The following is an 18,726-nucleotide window of genomic DNA, read 5'->3' as shown; positions in this document are numbered from 1 at the left end:
ATTACCATAGTCATGTTTTATTTAGTTTTTTCATTAATGCAATGTTCATTTTCTACTATGCAAAGACAGTTGCAAAAGCAGTGAGAGCAAAGTGATATCAGATGATGTGTCATCCATTATGCAAAAATCCCTTTAATGTGTTATGATTCCATTTGTTCTACCTGCCCTACCTGTTCTTTGTGCTTGTTCTTAAGCATTTGTAACTTTTATATGAAAGATGTTGAGCTACTCAAATATGTAGGCCTACTGTAGAGGGAACATATCTAATTAGAGTATTTACTAATAACTACTAATTAGTACTTGGTCGTTTCTATTGTCCTTAGTGCATATACGTTTGTACTCTGCTACAGTTATTGGGAAACTTTGTGTGATGTTATAAATGATGACGTTTTGTGTCAGCTTATACAAATCAACAAAATAAGGAAATGTCAAAAATAAGACCCAGCAGCATATTGTAATATAGTAAAGTAAACCAGTAATATGATACATATCGCCTATACAAGATTATTTTTGATACTTTTGTACTAATTGTTCTTACAATTCAGTACTTACTTGTTCTATTTAAAGTGTGGTTCTGCTACTTTAACTTACCACATCACTGCAGAGCAAATCTATTATTATTAGCCTATTTGTTCTGCAGAGGTTACTGTCAACAAGTCACTACTACTTCTTTGGCTCGTGCCACAGCATATCCTGATCAACTTTAACTATCACTCACACATGACTTCTTGGCGTATGTCTCAACATGTCCTCTACATTGTATGTGCGGTGTAAGGCAGTTTTCATTTAACAAAAAGTCAACGTCATCATTTCTTGTCTATTGCATAATTCTATCAAAAGCTCTACTGTGATACTGCTCGTTCACAGAGGTGACCACAGTTAACACCTGGGCGGTCATATCACATCAGAGCCATGAACTTTGTAGTATCTGAAAAACACCTTTGTCTTTAAAGCGGTGGGCTACAGCTGACGTCAGCTCTGCGTTGTCCGCTTATTCCCTGTGGATCTGGTGGGGGGAAAAAAGGGAAATAAAAAAAACTGTCGGCTCCCGGGTTCCAACATCTGTGCAGCCAGCGTCACATCGAGCCGCCGTTGTCGCCTTAACTGTCAGCTCCGCATTACCTCACTCGTGGCCGGCCTGCCAGTTCACCCTGCAGTTTAACTTTGGCGTGCATGCTCTCTCTCTCTCTCTCTCTCTCTCTTTCTCACCCTCTCTCCCTCACTCTCCCCCTTCCTCTCTACTCTCCATGCTATTACGTCCGCTGCTGGTAAAGACGCGGAGACAGGAGGGGGGGGGGGGGGGAATGTACAATTAAGAGCACATTGTAACGTCCTTGCGTTGCATGCCGTGGCGGAAGAGGAGTGTGCCGTGAACGCGAATGACCGTCGGTGGACGAAAAGAGGATAGACAGAGAGAGCTAGGACCAGAGAAAAGGGAGAAAGAGAGAGAGAGACAAGAGAAGAGAGGAATCACTCAAGATGCCTCGTTTTAGCGTAATTTGTCCTGCAGACTGTGCCCTTCCGGCGTTTTGAGGGCTGCTGTGAGCCTGGCTGGCGACGCGATGCTGCCTGACCCTGCTGCTGTGTTGTGATAGCATTTGTCCGATTGTTTGGATTGAGGAAAGCTCCCATCAACCCAAATCAATGAGGATTCTGAGGCCATTCCTTCAGAAAGGAGCGCATATGCTGCAGTGTTTCTGTGGACAACGATCGAAGTCGACCACTATCACCAACGGTGAGAGACACAACACATACCACCGTAGCTCTGTAGCTACCTGCGCTTTGCATGCTTTCTCTCTTGAGTGATGCAAAAAAAGAAAAGAAAAAAGAAAAGGGGGATAAAAAGAGAGGAAAGGAAGAAAGGTGGAGGAGGGGACGTGGGTATCATTGGACACTCGAGTTTGTGTGTAAGATCTTCCGAGTCTGCAGTGCTCCTCGCGTCTGTCCCGAGTTTTGTGTTTGCAGATAGCTGCTGGCAAGGCAGCATCCAGCAGCCGCACTGTACTCCGGTTACTTAGACCAGACTGGGGTTTAAATTTGCAGTCGAGCTTGTTTCCAGTGCTGCATCTGAAGCGGGCCAAAACAATGGACAATGCAGGGATCAAGTCATTAAACTTCAGGGGCCTGGAGAGAGCAGTGCCGTTTTAGGGCCCCATAACAAGCAGCGCTGTTCAGCACCACGGACAGCGCCATAGTGGAAGTCCTCCAAAACTTTTCATGCACTCAGATTTAAATCAAACCAAGTTCATCACTATTTGTTCACAGATTTAAACATCTTAAACTTAAGTCAAACTTAATGATAAACTAATACCAACTGTTTATGCTCTATGTGAACAAACAAAAGTCCTCAATAAGTTCTGATGTATTATGAAACTCCTTAATTGGGGGTATTCCTTAATAGACCGCCCGCCCTCCTCCCCCCTGCACTCTTAACTACTTAAACAAACACATGGCACAGTGTAAGAAAAAAGGTTGCATTTGCTAAGTAACCACTTTTTAACATGTTAGAGGAGTATAAAATCTCCATGACACACACACACATGCCCATAAATACAATCATCACTAAACAGGGTTTGGCAGGAGGCCTAAGGTGCCTGCCATGTCCTCTAGACATGCTTCAGCACTTCACTGCAATGCTGCTGTTGTTCATTCTTAACACAACTGCTTTTCCAAACTGCAACACCTTCTCCCGACGCTTTGCCATGTACCACAGCTCTTGTAGTTTCAGCAGGAAGAGCAGTGCTCAAATTCAGGGCAGACAATTAGAAACTCCATTAAGCACAGTTGATTCCTCTGAGGTGGTTGGACCAAAAGCAGCACGCACACTGGGACCTGTAGGACTGTGACATAAAGATCTACCAGTCCTTATCCTGCATCGCTGCCTGCTGTAAGATGAACCTTATGACCTCAATCAAAACTTTATGAGTCAGCTCATGTGTTGACACAAATCGATGCCAATGATGAATGTCGTAATCTAGTTTAAGAAGGTTGTGATGGAGAATATTGTATACATTTCCCACTATTAGTCCTGCATTTTTGTGGTTCCTTTGCAAAAATGTATCAAGAGCAGTTCCACTTTCTCTTTGCTTATAATACAAAACTGTAACATTTCATATAGATACTTCTCTGCTTATTGATGTTTAAACAGCCACAATGACCTCATATCTGAACTTGTCTCTCTTGCCATGCAGCAGCAGTTTTCATGATCCACTCTATGTAAAGATGGCTCACACACTACTTTACAGTAGATGAGATAAAAGCCTGAGCTTGTTATCTGACTGCATCACTCACTGCTGAGGGGACGTGGGCCCTGCACAAGTTCATGTAAAGCAGGAAGAGCATTTTGCTCTCCAGGCTCGGGCACTGTGCCAAAAATCATCTCCCAGGGAGTTTCACTGAAATGAAAGATGTTTCTGAGTACGCTTAAATGTTTGCACCTGCTTCCCTTTGTAGTGTCGAGTTGACACCTGGCTTTGTGTGAAAGTTAAAAGTTGTTTGGTGGATAAGATATTGAACACAATACAACCAAATCCCTGCTTGTCCTAGCTTCTGCAAATATTTTTGCATATAAGGGGACATTCATTCAAAAGAAGCTTTCAGTTAGACCACTGGTTTCTTTGAATTACTTTGTTCAACAGAGTCCCTGCTTTGTAAAATGTAAAACGTCAGTGAGTGAACTCTGATGTCTTTGTAGACTGATGTGGGTCATTTGTTGTAGAGTTAAAAATGTTTTCCTTTTTTTTAAGCATGATTTTTTTTCAGTAACTATTTTAATTTGTCATATTTAGCATCTTATCTAAAACATGGATGAGATAAGATGCTGGAACTTAAAACTTATTCACTTTGCTTCACTTTCAGAAGTAAAGAAATATTTAATATGAGAGGTAAAACGCTTCAAGAACAACAAACCAAGTCCAGTTCCCTTTGGGATTAAGCTTTGAAATATTTAGACCTGTAGGACTGAAAACCTTCACAGGAAAAAAATCCTTTGTTTCTGTCCATCTGCACATCTTTGGCTTTGTGCTCTTAGACTTGTCATGTCGATGATAACCAAACCGTATTGTGTGAATTGTTTTAGAACTCAAAGTTTGTCAAAGAGCATTGCAGGGTTGCTCTCATTCTCACACATCTCTCGTCTTTGACTCCTGTATTACACTGTGAAAACTAGCTCCAGCTATTGTGAGTCACCCAATCTGTGAGGTATTTCAAGGACACGTTAAAGTGACAAAGTCCCGAGAAAGAACACATCCATTTTAGTCTCTCTGAGCATCTGTGGGTCTTTCTTTTGTCCACAAGGGGGCAGCAGGTGTAAAGGAAAGACTGGAGTTATTGCTGTGCTGTTTTCTCCCCAGAGGGATGTTGTGGTTCATGTCTTTTGGTTTTAAGAGGTATTTAGCCCATATGCTGCAGTATATTCAACATGGTGACTAATTTGAATTGTTTAATCCAAGAACTAGTCTGACTAAATATATAATAAAACACAAAACTATCAGAAAACATGCAATGCAGATACTTGAATGTTCTTGTAACAATATTCAGAATGTTTTTAATATGAAGATAAATAACAGATGATGGAAACATTTTAAATGATGACGTCACATTATTTCTGCAAGAGCCAGCAAGTCTTTATAGATTCAAAAGATAAAGCTAATAGACAATCCCAGTGATTGCATTACATAATCTGCAGTGCATTTCAAAGCAGCAGTGTTTTATTGCATGTGGACGTATCGGCAGGAATGAAGTGAACATCAATTGTCTCTGGCAGAGCGAGGAAGCCTTAGCAGATCCTCATTAGGGAATACTTTATCTTTTCATGACAAAGATTTATATGTGTCTCTAAAGTGCTCTACAGCACAAAGTCCCTCCCATTTCTGAGAATTTTGTTCCAGCACAGGCTCAGGTTTTTTTTCTCCTCAGAAATGTACATCACACTTCTGGTTATTCGTTTAAATGATGAATGATGTATTGATGTTGGTATTGATATTTCTGTGAAGTGCAGTGAACTATTAATTTACCACTCCCTGGCAGCTCAATAGGAATACAGAGCTAGATTAACAGCTTCTTTGATCTTTTTATTTTCCTGCCTTTCTTCTGCTCATGATTTTACTATCACCTCTCTCTGGCTTTTTTCTCCTCTTTGGGCAAATATTTCAGCTGCGCTCCACATCTCTTTCTCTCTCACATGCACTCATGTAAAACACTTGAAGGGATATCCAGGGTACTAGTTCTTCCCATTCAACACTTTCATCCATTATATCTGAACGTTATGTAAGGGGGAACAGACAGAGGTAGTCAAAAAGGAAAAGTCACTCTCTCTCTCTCTCTCTCTCTCTCTCTCTCTCTATCCATCCCTCTCCTGGTTCGGTTGGGAAAGAAGATGTCAAACCCAGTCCTAGAAAAAAAAAAAAAAGGCTTTAAATGTTTCATACCATTCCATCACAGGGAAGAGAAAGGTTTGCTGTGCTGCTGAACACTCACGTGTTCTTCCTCCCACAGTTTGTGTGTGTGGTGTGTGTGCCTTGTGTGTGTGTGCTCCACAGCCCATGCAATAATAAACATGGAACCAATGGCATGCTCACATGCACAGGAACAAATGTTGGTACACGTCTGCAAGACCTATTTTATGTTCAACTTTATTCTGACTGCCTTTTATTAACAATACATTTGAGCAATTCCTTTATTCTAATGGGAAAAAGCAATACCGCTCTACACACATCCAGCTGGTCACTGTCTCTAATAAAGAGCAGTTATTTGTGCTTCAGTATTATTCATGGTTTAGTTTAATGACTTATGTGCTGCTGGGTATTATATATGTAATGTTTTGGTGTGTCATTGGGGTCCATTTCATTTCCATAAGCCCACAATCCTATTTCACCACGTGTTGTGTCACAGTTTGGGTATTCAGTGTCCTACCATTGGTGTTTGGGGTTCTCTCTGTGTGTGCGGAAACTTGTTGCAAAGTAATCCCTTTAGCCAGATTTAATATGTTCTTGATGGCACATGTGGCCCCGGGGCTTTTAGAGAGTAAAATGTAAAGAAGAAAAAGCTGTGCGGATAAATGCTGCGTAAGCTCATTATGATTTCTCTTTTTATGCACACTCCTTTCTCTGCGTGTCTTTGCTGACCCACGTCCTTTTTTAAAAAAAATTACTGGCTTGAGAAATTCAGATTTTAATAGTAATTCAAAGAGACATTTGTGAGATCTTCTGCCCTCTTGCGTGCGCGTGGGCTCTTGTTCCAAAGGACATGCATAAACACCCACAAAATGTACCATTTGCTGTTTTTTTATTTTATATGATTTATATCCTTATGTCTCCCCCCCCTCGAGATCGCCTGTCTTTCCCTGAGCAGCCCCCCGAGAATCCCTAATACGAACCTCAATCACGTATGATTGCGTTAAGGAGTTGAAGAGGGAGAGAGGGTGTGAGCGAGAGAGGAAGAGAGAGAGAGAGAGAGAGAGAGAGAGAGAGAGAGGTGGCTATGGACCGCCACCGTCCACTCTCGCTGTCGGCAATGTAGGCTAACAGACCGACAACGTCCATCCGGGACGCGCTGGGAATAACGCGCAAGCGACTTTATTATTATTAAGCTACAATAAGAAACACTCCACGCCACAACTAATTGTTGCTTTTTTGTGTGACGGGAATCCATCCCCGCAGGCTTGAATTACATCTCTGCAGCATCCTTTGCAGAGTAGCCTCTGCTGCTGTGGATTCCATTTTTCCGGTGCCATCATCGACGGAACCGGAGACTGGGCTCACAAATTTTGGGCTCACGGGACCAGCAGCGGATCATTTCATTCATCTTTGAGCACGGAGTAAATAATCGGGGTGTGTGGAAAAGTTTCTCCGGCCACGCACGAGCGACTTGTGCATGGATTTAGGTTGACGCGAATATTTGAAACGGCGTCTGGGAGCCTGAGGACTGGGCTGGTGTGCAGATGAGGATTACGAAGTCGTGCTGGCCAGACGCGGCACTGTTCACCTGGAATACCTGAAGCTGTCCAATGCCACGCTGCTGCATCAACTTGTCGACACTGTTGCATGTATGCACAGCCTAAATGTCGGCCCCTGTGGCCTGTTAATTGTAGATTAATGTTTTATATAAGATCGGAGGCTGTTGATTTGTATCTCTGAGTGCCACATAAAAAAAAAAAAAACTCGCTGCAGCCGAATTTCACGCTTCTGTCCCCGCAAGAGGATGCAGCCCGAAGCGCAATGATGCACGGAACACGGAGGATTTTCTGATCAGGATGACATTTGGTTAAAAAAAGCAAACTCGTGGACCGAAAGGCAAATTCAACTATCTAGCCTTTTTATTTTATTTTATTTTTGCGCGAAAAGCTGCACCGAAATCTCACCTCTGCCGAACCAGACTTTCGAGTTTTCTAGATTCGGTTCGGGGAGATATGGCCGCGATTGCCAGCTCCCTGATCCGGCAGAAACGCCAGGCGAGGGAGTCGAACAGTGACCGAGTCTCGACTTCGAAACGTCGCCCCAGCCCGAGCAAAGACCCCCGCTCTCTGTGCGAGAGGCACTTTCTTGGGGTCTTCAGCAAAGTCCGTTTCTGCAGCGGGAAGAAAAGACCTGTTCGGCGGCGACCAGGTCAGTGATTTATTTTAACAGATGTGTGTTATGTGTGCGTTTGGAAGCGGTTTTCCCAAACCCCCCCCTACACCCCCACCCCGCCCCTCTTTTGAGCAGCAGAGGCATTATACTGCAGTCAAGATCCGGAGAAGGTAGATATTCTCCGCGGTGCGAAAAAAAATCCACCTGTTCCATCAGGTCTTCTTGTTTATCTGCCGATCCACTACACGACACAACCCTCTCTGTTAAACCGAAGCTGGTCAGCCTTAATGTATAAGAAATGATCTATAGGCTGTGACGTTATCCCTTTGGCCGTTTATTGAGATTCTGCTCTGATCAGAATAATCAATCATCCTGAAGCAAAACTGATGCTTGGCTTGTGCAGGTTTTGTCCCAACAGCCATTCACTATACGTCAGCCTTTGATATTGATTTTTTTTTTTGCACCCCCTCCCCACCCTTTCCCTCCAACCACACACACACACACACACACACACACACACACACACACACACACACACACACACACACACACTAAAAAGGCTGCTTTAAAATGTGTAATTCTATATATTCCTGCATATTCGAGGGGTACATAAAGAGAGATAAGTTGCACCGCAGTGCACCAAGGCTCTTTTCAGATTAAATGTTTTAATGGTTAAATGTTTATTGCAGAGAGGGAGCTTTACTGCAGTGAAGGGAGGTCTAGCTGTAGTGATTAAGAGCTACTCTGGCTGTATTGATAGACACGGGCTCTGTGCCTGCCTTTACTCCACTCCGTGCTAGAGCTTCTTCCCCCTCTATTTTATGCTCCTGGGTCTGTCCTGCATGGTGCACAGATAACAAGCTAGTGTAGCAAGTTGGCCCCCTCCGATTCCAGAAAGCCAGCCGAGTGATGAATGACAGTCAGGTCCTCTCAGAGTCCTGCAGACAGACTGATGAGGGATGAAGCAGACAGCAATTTTTAAGGGCGGAAAGGGAGGACAAGGGAGGTAGACAATCACCCAGACAATCAGACAGACCAATTAAATCCCTGTAGCCATGCAGTCTCATTTGATGAAAAGAAATGCACAAAACGCCTAATAAGACACATAAGCAGACAGACAACAGACGATCAGGCCTCAAGAGACTGTTTGCAGGTAGGTAACACATTTAAATCACTCATAGGCAACCAGTCAGAGAGACAGACAGATGCTTTATTTTCCTCTGAACAATTACCCTTATATGTCCACTGATGCCTTGCCATATATTTGCATATAAACAGCCAATTACGCTGGAGAATTATTGAATTCTGCCTGTTTAAAAGACTTGTTGTTTTTCCTTCTATCCCCCCTCCCCCCCCAACTTCGTAAGATGCACCCTCGAAACCTCCACAGGTGTCCCATAAGGGCTGCAGGCTAGGTCAGTAGCTCAGCCTCCATCTGTGTGTGCTGTGTTTTTTCTCCTCGTCTCCACCCCCATCTCGCGCCCATGTCAACTTCCCCCTCGGCCAGGGAGGGAGGGGAGGGAGGGACAGAGAGGGAGGGAGAGAGCTGGGCGGGGGCTTTAACACCTGTCTGACAGCCGACAACCACTCTCCCTTGCTGATTTCTTCTCTATAATCTCTCTCATCCCTCTTTTCTTCTGTGTGGCTTTTTCGTGGATTTTTCTAGCTTACTTTCGTACCTGTAGGTCGTTTGTTGCTCCTCTTGTCTCTCTCCTCTCATCACTTCGTCTTTGGCTCGGCCTCCTCTCATTTTGTCTCTGCCTCATTCTCTTCTTTGTCAGTGGATGTCAGATCAAGTCTTTTTATCCTTCGCTCCTTGTTCTGTGTCTGTGAATATGTGTCAAGTACTTCTGTGTAGAGGTTCTTCTTCTACTGTATACTGGTGATATGATGTGTTCCCTCCTGTCAAACACTATATATGAACAGGCGATCATTCACCATTTCACGGTCATGACGCCATTTGTCGACGTTCCCTAAATGTTTTTGTCATTCTGTATTGGTATGAAGTAAATTTATTGACTTTTTAATGGCCCATGCACGCACAAGACAGGAGAAATCTGCTGTATGTTCCACTGAGGGACATTTGTCACGCACAGACACGCTGTAAACTCTGGGGCTAAGACCTGCAACACACACACACAAACTTCCAGATACACAGAACACAATACACTCTCTGCTAAATGATTGGAACTGATGAGCCGTCAGCGGCTGCTCGGGCTCACGTTGAGGCCTTAATTTATGGAAGTGTAGTTATCACATGTGATTTACTGATGTGTACACTCCCATGTGCTTTCACACACACATAAGCACACACACACACACACACACACACACACACACACACACACACACACACACACACACACACACACATTCTCCTCACCCTGCCTGTGATGGATGATGAAGGGGCCTGTCCCAGGAATTGATTGCCCCACCCCAGGGGGTAGGTGAGTTGGGGACTGATGGTCAGGATGATGTACAGTTGAGGTGGACTCTCCCCTCATGGGGGTCACTGTACTCACTTTAGTCTTTCTTTGAACTCTCTGCTCGACTACACTTGTCTTTTCATTATAAATAGAGCGTATGCACCTGCAGTTATACATCTTACATAAATACACCACATCTGCTGTTAATGTTCAAGACTGATCCGGCCGAAACTTGGAAATGTTCTCCTTTTACCAAGTTTAAAAATGTTTCTTTCTGCCAAATCATTTGGGAGTTAATGCGCCTGAATGGACTGCACATGTCTGCATGACCCCTAAGTTTGGTTATGACCTTGGAGGAAAGTCAGGCAAACTCATGTTTTTACTCTAATTACGTAGAAAGCAATCTTTTTCAGCTACTGAGTGTTTGTTTAGGCACACAAAATGAAACTGAGCACCAGTTAAACTGTACCAAAACGCATAATTTGTTTCTTTTGTCTGGCAGAATAAACAAAAGGATTAGTTACATCCAGCATCTGAGCTGCTGTCTCATTTCAATGGAGCTTGTCTTAAAGAAATCTCTGCCAGTGCAAGAACAAGAACAACACATTTGTAGTGCTTCATTGTAAATATAACTGTTTTAGTGACGTACACATGCTTTGGACTTTGTTTTGCACTCAGACTGGGTTTCAAGGATCTCATGCTTTTAAGTCTCAAGTGTTTTCCTGTCAGAAACAACCCAAGTGTTATTAACACCTAAACTACATTGTACCATCGGACTCTCGGTGCTGCTTGTATACACAGTCAGTCAAACAAACTGTTGCAATTTTTCGAGACAAATTTTTTTTTTTTTTTTTCCCTCAAACACTTTCTCCTGGCATTGCTGGAGGCTAAGACGTTTTCTTTGCCCCGAGCTAATCCTTGTTCCCACCTGCTCACCCGAAGTGTTGAGCACATTGAAGAGCTCACTGGACAGACGCCAAATGTCACATCCCTGGTGTTGGAGGTCAGTTCAGGGTTATGGCACTTAAAAAAGGCTTGAGAAAGTTTAAGGGTTTTTTTTTTAAGGTGAAGAAAAAGTACTGGAATCCTTTGGGGTGAACCTATTGCAAAAAAGAAAAAGAAAAACTAAAGCCTCTTGGTCGCGACAAAAATTGCATTGATTATCAACAACGCTATCAACCTTAAAATGCACAGTTGCTTCATACCAAATAAAAATCTTTGGCATGTCAGTGTATATTGCTAAGAAATGTTTAAATAATTTCCAAACCATGCAAAATAAGACAATGTTCTTGACACAAAAGGGCTTAATGTGAAATTAAACCCTCTCATTGATTTTCTGTCATGATAATCTTACCGTAAAGGCCTAAGAGTCGAAAAGCCTTTTCCTGAATTTGTGGATTTTGTCAAAGATGACTTATTAGAAACTGTCCATCATAGTGGAATAATTATTCCCGCACTAGTGAGTGTTTAATAAAGGAGTGAAGTGCTGTAAGTTTAAGTTATTTTGTTAGCAGACAGCTACAGAGGCTGGATTGTACCACAAGAACGCTAAGACTTTTTAATCATAGTTGTTAATAATTAAGTACTTAATTGATAGATTAGAAGATTTACATCAAAAATTGATTAATTTTGTATTAAACAACTCTCGAAAATGTAAAAGCCTATAATTTATTTGTTACATCGTGCAGGTAAATAATATTGAATTATAAAGAAAATGTAAGTGGTAAAAAGTCTTTACTCTTTCTGCTGGTACACTCCATCTTCCATAGCCAACTTGTCTTTTTATTTCAACCTATTGAGCACCGTACATTTATGTTTGTGAAACATTTGTTCGTATAACATTTCAGCATTTGAAACAGCTGTGAGTGTGCAAACACGTAGCTAAAGGCAGAGGTATAAACTCTTGTGTGTGTCTATGTCAAAGTTATGAGAATATTCTTCTGACATATTCTTGGTGGGGATGGGGCTGTGGTTTGGCCGACGGCATGTGTGCGTGCGATTGTGTGTGTGTGTGTGTGCGTGTGTGTTCCAGAGCCGCAGCTGAAAGGCATCGTGACACGACTGTTCAGCCAGCAGGGCTTCTACCTGCAGATGCAGCCGGATGGAACCATCGATGGCAGCAAGGACGAGAACAGCGACAACAGTGAGTGGAGCTCTCTGAACTCCAGCTTCCAGCATTAATGATTTAATGGCAATGAGTCACTTGGTTATGTAATGTATTAACACATTTTCTATGCTGCGCTTTATCATTTTTAATTCTTACATAACTGATGCCAGCTACAAACACTCCGAAATAAGTTTTAAGATACCTTTGTTGAATTGGATTATCGCTACGAAAAAAACCTACTGTTTTAAAGGGAGCTATTCACCAAAGTCCACAAAGCAGTATGCCCTCTTTTCTGCAGCTGGTTATGTAATAGCATGCAGGAGACATAAATGTCTTGAAATCTACTCAGATGCTTTATACATTCTGATCCAGTCTTCTTGAAAGTGCATACCGTAAGCAGCATCTTCTACTTCTATTTTAACCCCTAAGTGAAATGAATTCCTTTTTCCCTGCCTGGTTTCTCTAAGTAAACCACTTCTGCTGTGTGCACTGCATGATTGTAAACGTCATGATGTTTTGATGGATTTAGCTCAGAAGCGTGTGATTATCACAGCAGAAATTTCTTCCTGGAAAAACCCTTCGCATGAAACAACTGTAGCCCCACAGCTTCGCTCCTGAGCCACTTCTCTGCAATATTTCACCACAGATCGACTTTCCACAGTGGACTCGCAGTGGATAAATAGTCCCCAGGGTAATTTCTTCTAAAGGGAATACACCCCTTTAGCTGTAAAGGATTAGAAAGGGGGGGGGGATATCAGTAGAAGTCTGAGTGTCTTGGATATTAAAACATAAAGGCTTTTGGAACAGTTTTCTGCAGGAAGTGAAGTATCAGAGAAGAGATATATTTCAATGGTGAACGTTAGCCAAAGCGATAATGACGACACATTCAGTCTGGAGTGAAGCCAGACAGGAAACCAATCATGACCTTTCTTCCCTAAAACATCCTGCCAATCGTAAAGCGAGTCAGAGCCAAAGCTGCTGGACCGTAGCAGTCATGCAGTGAAAAAGAACTTAATGTTTTTTGTATTTCATAAGGAGATGGGTATTCATAGAAAACTACTTAAAGCATAAAAGAAGGCACTGGAGAACTGAAGAGATTAAGAGGAAAAGAGTTATCAAAAACAGCATTCACATTATGTGTTTTCCTCTGTGTACCTCTTAAACATTGTTGTTTCTTTGGGTGCCTCCATTGTGTTTTCTGAGGGGTCTGGCTGATGAAGTTTTATGTTGAATGTGAGGGTTTCCCCACCTCTCCGTAATCCTCTTGTTAAGCAGTCCCACTGGCCCAGGGATGGAGGGATGCAGTGAATTATTCAGCCGCAGGAAACTAAAAATACCACCTTCTCCGTTTGTACCCAATGAATAATTCTCTGTATGAGAAGCCTCAAGCTCAGAGACAGTCCGAAGGAAGACAGAGAAGGAGAAAGAAAGGAGGGGAGAAATTGGATGTGTTTTGAGAAGAGATATGAAGACAGAGGGAGTGAAAGACAAAGAGAGTGATTAAAAGAGAAAGAAATGGATGTTGTGCATTTGGTATTCAGCTCTCGCACTGAACCATTGATTTGCCGGCTGGATTATTAGAATAATAGATTACCCCCACCCTTGAACTGCACCACCCTGTGACCTGCAGCATCCTCAGCAGCGACAGATGGAATACAGTATTTATGTTCACGGGGAGGTTTAATGGAGTTTGATGCTGCCTAAGCATTAGGTGCACCCTAAGCCGAGAGAGTTTCAGTCTTCTTTTTTGTTATTTTCCATATTGCTTCTCTTTAAGGCAGTTGCTGAGACAAAGAAAGAACTGAACGAGCAATGGGAGAAATGCATTATGTAACTCTGCTTTAATAACATCCCAGCAATTTGAACATTCAAGCTCGTATGACCCGAAATATTCTGAGGTAATGGAAACGAATGTGACACTGCTGCAGGGATACGCATGGTTGACTGGCTAAACTACAAGAGCTGTGAAACAGCATTCCGTTGATTAACACCCATGTTCAAATTTGAGCAGTTATTAATTTGATTGTCATCAGATGATTGCCTTCAGTAATTACCTGCACACACTGAAGCTCTATTCCTGGTTATGAGAATCTTGCGGTGTCAGGCATTCACACTCAAGCTGTCTGTGATGCTCCTGGTTGATTTATGGGATGCAGCAAGGCTTTTTTTTATTAGTAGAAGACCTAGTCAATTGTTTTTTTACGTCACTTTATCAACTCTTATACGAACGCAGAACAACACAATACCTGCTTTTTCATCTTTGGGTTTGCATTTCTCTCTGGATTTGGCATTCCCCTTTGGCGCTTGAAGTTTGGCTGCCTCTAAACCTTTCCTGCAGGGTTTATTTCCTGCTGCGCCAGTATCCCTCACATGAAATGCACTTACTCTAGACTACCTGCAGGATTTGCTTGCAGCAGATTACTGCTTCGATGGAAGGAGTTGCGGGGATTTTTCCTGTATTGGCTTGTTTAAACCCATTCTGTATGGCCCTTTGACGATAGAAGATCCCCTGGAAATCTCTTTAACTCTCCCCCCAACCAACCCAGCTGCAATCTTTTCTCACCGAGAGGAATCGCCTTCAGAATAGTCATCAGGTCCTCTTACAGCAGTCTGTGCAGATGTAATAATGGAATCCATCAACCGCTGGCGCTGCAAATGGTAGGCTAAAGGAGGTAGCTGAATGGCAGCTCCTGACACTCTTTCTGAAGTCAAATGAGGAGCAGGAATACAGTGGAATGGGACGCCTTGTTTTGTGTTTTTTTTTCGCTCCCACTTGTCAAGTCAATCTGTAAACCATATTCACACGACAGCTATGTTCCTCTGACATTTCGATTAACTGCTGTTTTAATGATGTACTGAAAGTTTCAAGTCCAAACAAAGGCAATCTGACAAAGATTATTATTGCATTAAATCCAGATTGTTCAACAACTGAAAATGACCTTTTTGGGAATTATTAGATCATATATCAAGATAAAACAGCATATTTGATAATTAATGATCTACCTTAAATAAAAGCAAACGTTAGCATTTCATTTTTTCCAGGCTGACATTAGAGAGAGACACAGCCTGTCACCAGAGTGACAAAGGTAGCAGCAGCCATGAAAGGCAGATGGAAATATGCAGTGAACACACAGAGAGGAAGGAGAAAGTCATGACCGAGAATGAAAAACAGAAGTGTTAAAAAACACGAGGGACTGAGGAACCTGTGAAAACGAAATTCAAGGTGCTAATAGACTGTCTTTATACCCCAAACATCAGGCCCTGAAGGGTATGTTTAACTGCAGGAGTCGCCTGTGTGTGTATCAGCCGAACTGTCGGCCCGAGGGCAGAGTGAAGCCATTGGCAGGCAAAAGCAGCCCGTCGATATTTATTGAGCGAAATTGAATCTGCTCGGAGGACAGACCCATGTTGGCACGTCTCCTCTTGTCCCTGCCAGCTTTATCTGATAGTCCCCCATCGCCACTTGCAGAACAATCATCCTGACAATACAGGGAGCCTGCAGCACGTTGAGCGTGTCCTCGCACCCTCATCAAACCAAAGCCCATGAAAGTCACAGTTCAGTCCTCAGATTCAGCAGAACACACCCGCAGAGATAACAGTAATTCATATCTAGGAGCACTTAGCAGAATAAAATTAGACTTCTTGTTTCAAGAAGAGATAAAGCCTCTTAAATGATTGTCCAAACATCAGAAAACAACTGTAGTGGCTTCGGACATCCTCATTTGAGATCTTTAGATACAATCTGGCTGTTAACTTTCTGAAACATATTTCTGTGCTAAGTTTGGGGAATCTTCTGACTCTACTGGACTCCACATTTTGTACGCCAAAACTTCAGTTTATTAATAACTATTGTTATCTTAGCATTGTGTTATTTTAATAGAAATGCTGAAAGAGAAAAGACAAATCGCCCAGTGGGAGAGTTTAAGACGCTATTAAATCCATTGGGACATCACATTTTAAAGGGGTATATATAAGTTGTACAGAAATATTCTTCTAATAGGGTCTTACAGGTGAAGGTAAATAACACATTTAAAGACCTGTAAGACAAGATATGGAGAGGAACATCAAAACTTACTAGATGGACCAAGAAGGGAGACTTACTGTATTACTGAAAATCAGAGATGACGAGTTGGAGAAAAGTCACATCAATCCAACCTTAAAATAACAGGTGACAGTTTAAAACAGCTTCTAACAGCAACATAGGGATTGGATCACAGAGGTTGTGGAAAATTCAGATTAGTTTCACTGAAAGATTTTGTCACAGCAGGCTGATTGAATAAAATCAGGAACAGAGAGAGAGAGAGAGAAAATAAATAGAGAGTTTATGAAGGTACTCAGTTTCTGGGTTGAACTTCTGCTATGCTTCATTAGAAATGTAAGGCCCTGGAAACTAATTTATCCAGCTGGCTCAGTGTTTTGATTGATGGGGTTGGACATGAGCATAAAATTACATACAGTCTCTTGCATTTTACATGAGAGATTTTTGTCAGGGCTGTTTTAATGCAGTCAGGGCTCAGCTGGAAAAAGATGATGTTCTAAACTTCCATGTTCAAACATGTATTTTTTTTATCAATCCATTCTCTCTGAAAAGTTCTGGATCCATTCAGGGGTCTTTTCTGAGTTGAGCTTTCCCTGAACATCTCCAGAAAGGAGACCACCCACAAGGCCTCTTAATCAGATGCCCAAACCTAATCAGCTGTCTTCTTCGTACTCCGAGCTTCCTCTAGACGTCTCGGCTCTCCATCTCCATGCTTTCACCACCCCAACTTATGGAGGACATTTATTTCTGCCACTTGCATCTGTTATCTAATTTTGCCAGTCTACTCATGGAGTGTTGAACATAACCTGAAGGTGGGAATGTTTTCTAGCTCATTCACTAATGATAGAAAGATAAACGATGACAACTGCAGGGTTGTTTGCTCATGTTGCAGCATTCAAAAAGTAGTTTTTTTTTCTGAGACCTTTGTAAAATCGGAAAATAATTAAGCCTATATGATGTTTATGAGAAAAAAAAAAAAAACATTTGCAAGGTTACTCCTTTGATCTCTGCTAGAGAGAGGTCCGCTAACAATACTGCAATTACATGTTATTGCCATAGGGGCCACCAAATATGACAAAACTGATATGTTCAATATTTGTAGGTTTTCTGTTTTTTTATTGGGGGTTTCAATCACAACAAACATTATTTATTAATATAACGGTCAGTCTGGCAGCAAGTACAGAGTTCTAATCAAATGGAAAGACAAGCAAAAGAAAAAACAAACAAAACCAAATATAGATAAATAAATAGCTAAATTATACACATATACATACATATGTGCAAATATACAAACACACATAACACAGACTAAGACAATAGCCTACTAGTTTATGTTTTTGTCAAACATATTTAATGTTACAGAGAAATACTTTGCTACTGTAGAAACTAACTTGTATTCTTCTAGCAGCAGACTAATGCTAGTTATGCTGTTCAATTCAGAGCTGTTCTGTACAAATTGGCCACGAACATGGAGTCATTTTAATACATGAGTAAACAACAAATCATGAAGGGTGCTGTCTGATTTGTTGTGGACATTCTTATTTCACTTTTTTTTTTGTATCATTTCAGTTCTCTTCCACCAGAAAGTTTCAGTTTTCAGGTAAAACATTAAAGTTTAACTGTCACACTTTGGTGCGTAAGTGTTCCCATTGTTCATGTCCTGTGCAGTTCACTTTACTGCTGACAGATAGACGACAGCCTCTGATCTCTTTTCTGTGGCTCTAAGACTCTAATGTCCTGTTCTCTCTTTTCTGTCTGATGTCTCTCTTTTGTCTCTGCCCCTTTGGATCTGTCTGTGTGACCCTCTCTCTCTCCCTCTCTCTGTCTTTGTCTCTGCAGCCCTGTTTAATCTTATTCCTGTGGGTCTGAGAGTGGTGGCCATCCAGGGAGTGAAGAGTGGCTCCTACATAGGCATGAATGGCGAAGGCATGCTCTACAGCTCGGTAAGACACTGTTAAGATGTGCAGTTGTGTGCACGTGTGCATTTGTTCGTTTACATGGGTTGTGTTTCGTTCTGTTGTCTCTTTTAATATCCTGCCACAGTAAAGACTCAGCCCTTTAAACCCTTTCATCTCGGCTCTATTCGAGAGCTCTTCAGATGTGCCTTTGTGTTGCCGTGCAGCACTTATTCCCCCCCTCTTTGTTGTTGAAGCAGTGCTGTGCATGTTTTACATTTCATTTGACATCAAGTTCAGTCCTCAGCCTTTTTAAAATGGCCTCTTCTTCTTTTACGGGCTACTAACGCAGACTCGCTCAGCCATAAACAGAATTATAATTGTCTATTGATGTGGATGCTGTTGCTTTGTTCAACTTTCATCCTAATTTCGGCTCAGGATCTTTTTGTAGTGAAAGGGTACCTCTGCCGAAGTTGTATTTTTCTTTTGCAATCAAGCAGTAAAATGTTTTTTTCAGAAGTAAATCTTTAAATATATATTTTTTTATGATTAGAAAAGTCTTGCTCTTGGCCGGAGAAACATAAAACAATCCCACCACATTAGCAGAAATACTCCTTCGAGAATATAAAAATAATTTTAAGACCCAGTGGAGGAGGAAGTATTGTGTTACATGGATATTTTATTTGCAGTG

The 18,726-nt window shown here is 41.9% G+C and overlaps 1 protein-coding gene across 3 annotated transcripts in view; it reads left to right on the top strand.

Moving 5' to 3' along the window:
• The first annotated feature begins 1,274 nt into the window (after nucleotides 1-1,274).
• The window catches only part of fgf12a (fibroblast growth factor 12a), a 36,670-nt gene continuing 19,218 nt past the window's right edge, over nucleotides 1,275-18,726 (top strand). The window contains exons 1-4 of one of the 3 annotated variants that reach the window (XM_061044631.1): nucleotides 6,409-7,604; nucleotides 8,936-8,983; nucleotides 12,027-12,137; nucleotides 17,980-18,083. In XM_061044631.1, the coding sequence (XP_060900614.1) occupies nucleotides 7,409-7,604; nucleotides 8,936-8,983; nucleotides 12,027-12,137; nucleotides 17,980-18,083 (459 nt within the window). In that variant the 5' untranslated portion in view covers nucleotides 6,409-7,408. Of the gene's footprint in view, nucleotides 1,736-6,408; nucleotides 7,605-8,935; nucleotides 8,984-12,026; nucleotides 12,138-17,979; nucleotides 18,084-18,726 lie in introns of those variants that run through there. The other 2 variants (XM_061044634.1, XM_061044632.1) reach the window with 2 other exon arrangements.

This window comes from Labrus mixtus, chromosome 8 (genome assembly GCF_963584025.1).
Source record: "Labrus mixtus chromosome 8, fLabMix1.1, whole genome shotgun sequence".
Classification (NCBI taxonomy): Eukaryota; Metazoa; Chordata; class Actinopteri; order Labriformes; family Labridae; genus Labrus; species Labrus mixtus.
The sequence above is the reverse complement of the archived record's forward strand: the minus strand, read 5'-3'. Positions and strand labels throughout refer to the sequence as shown.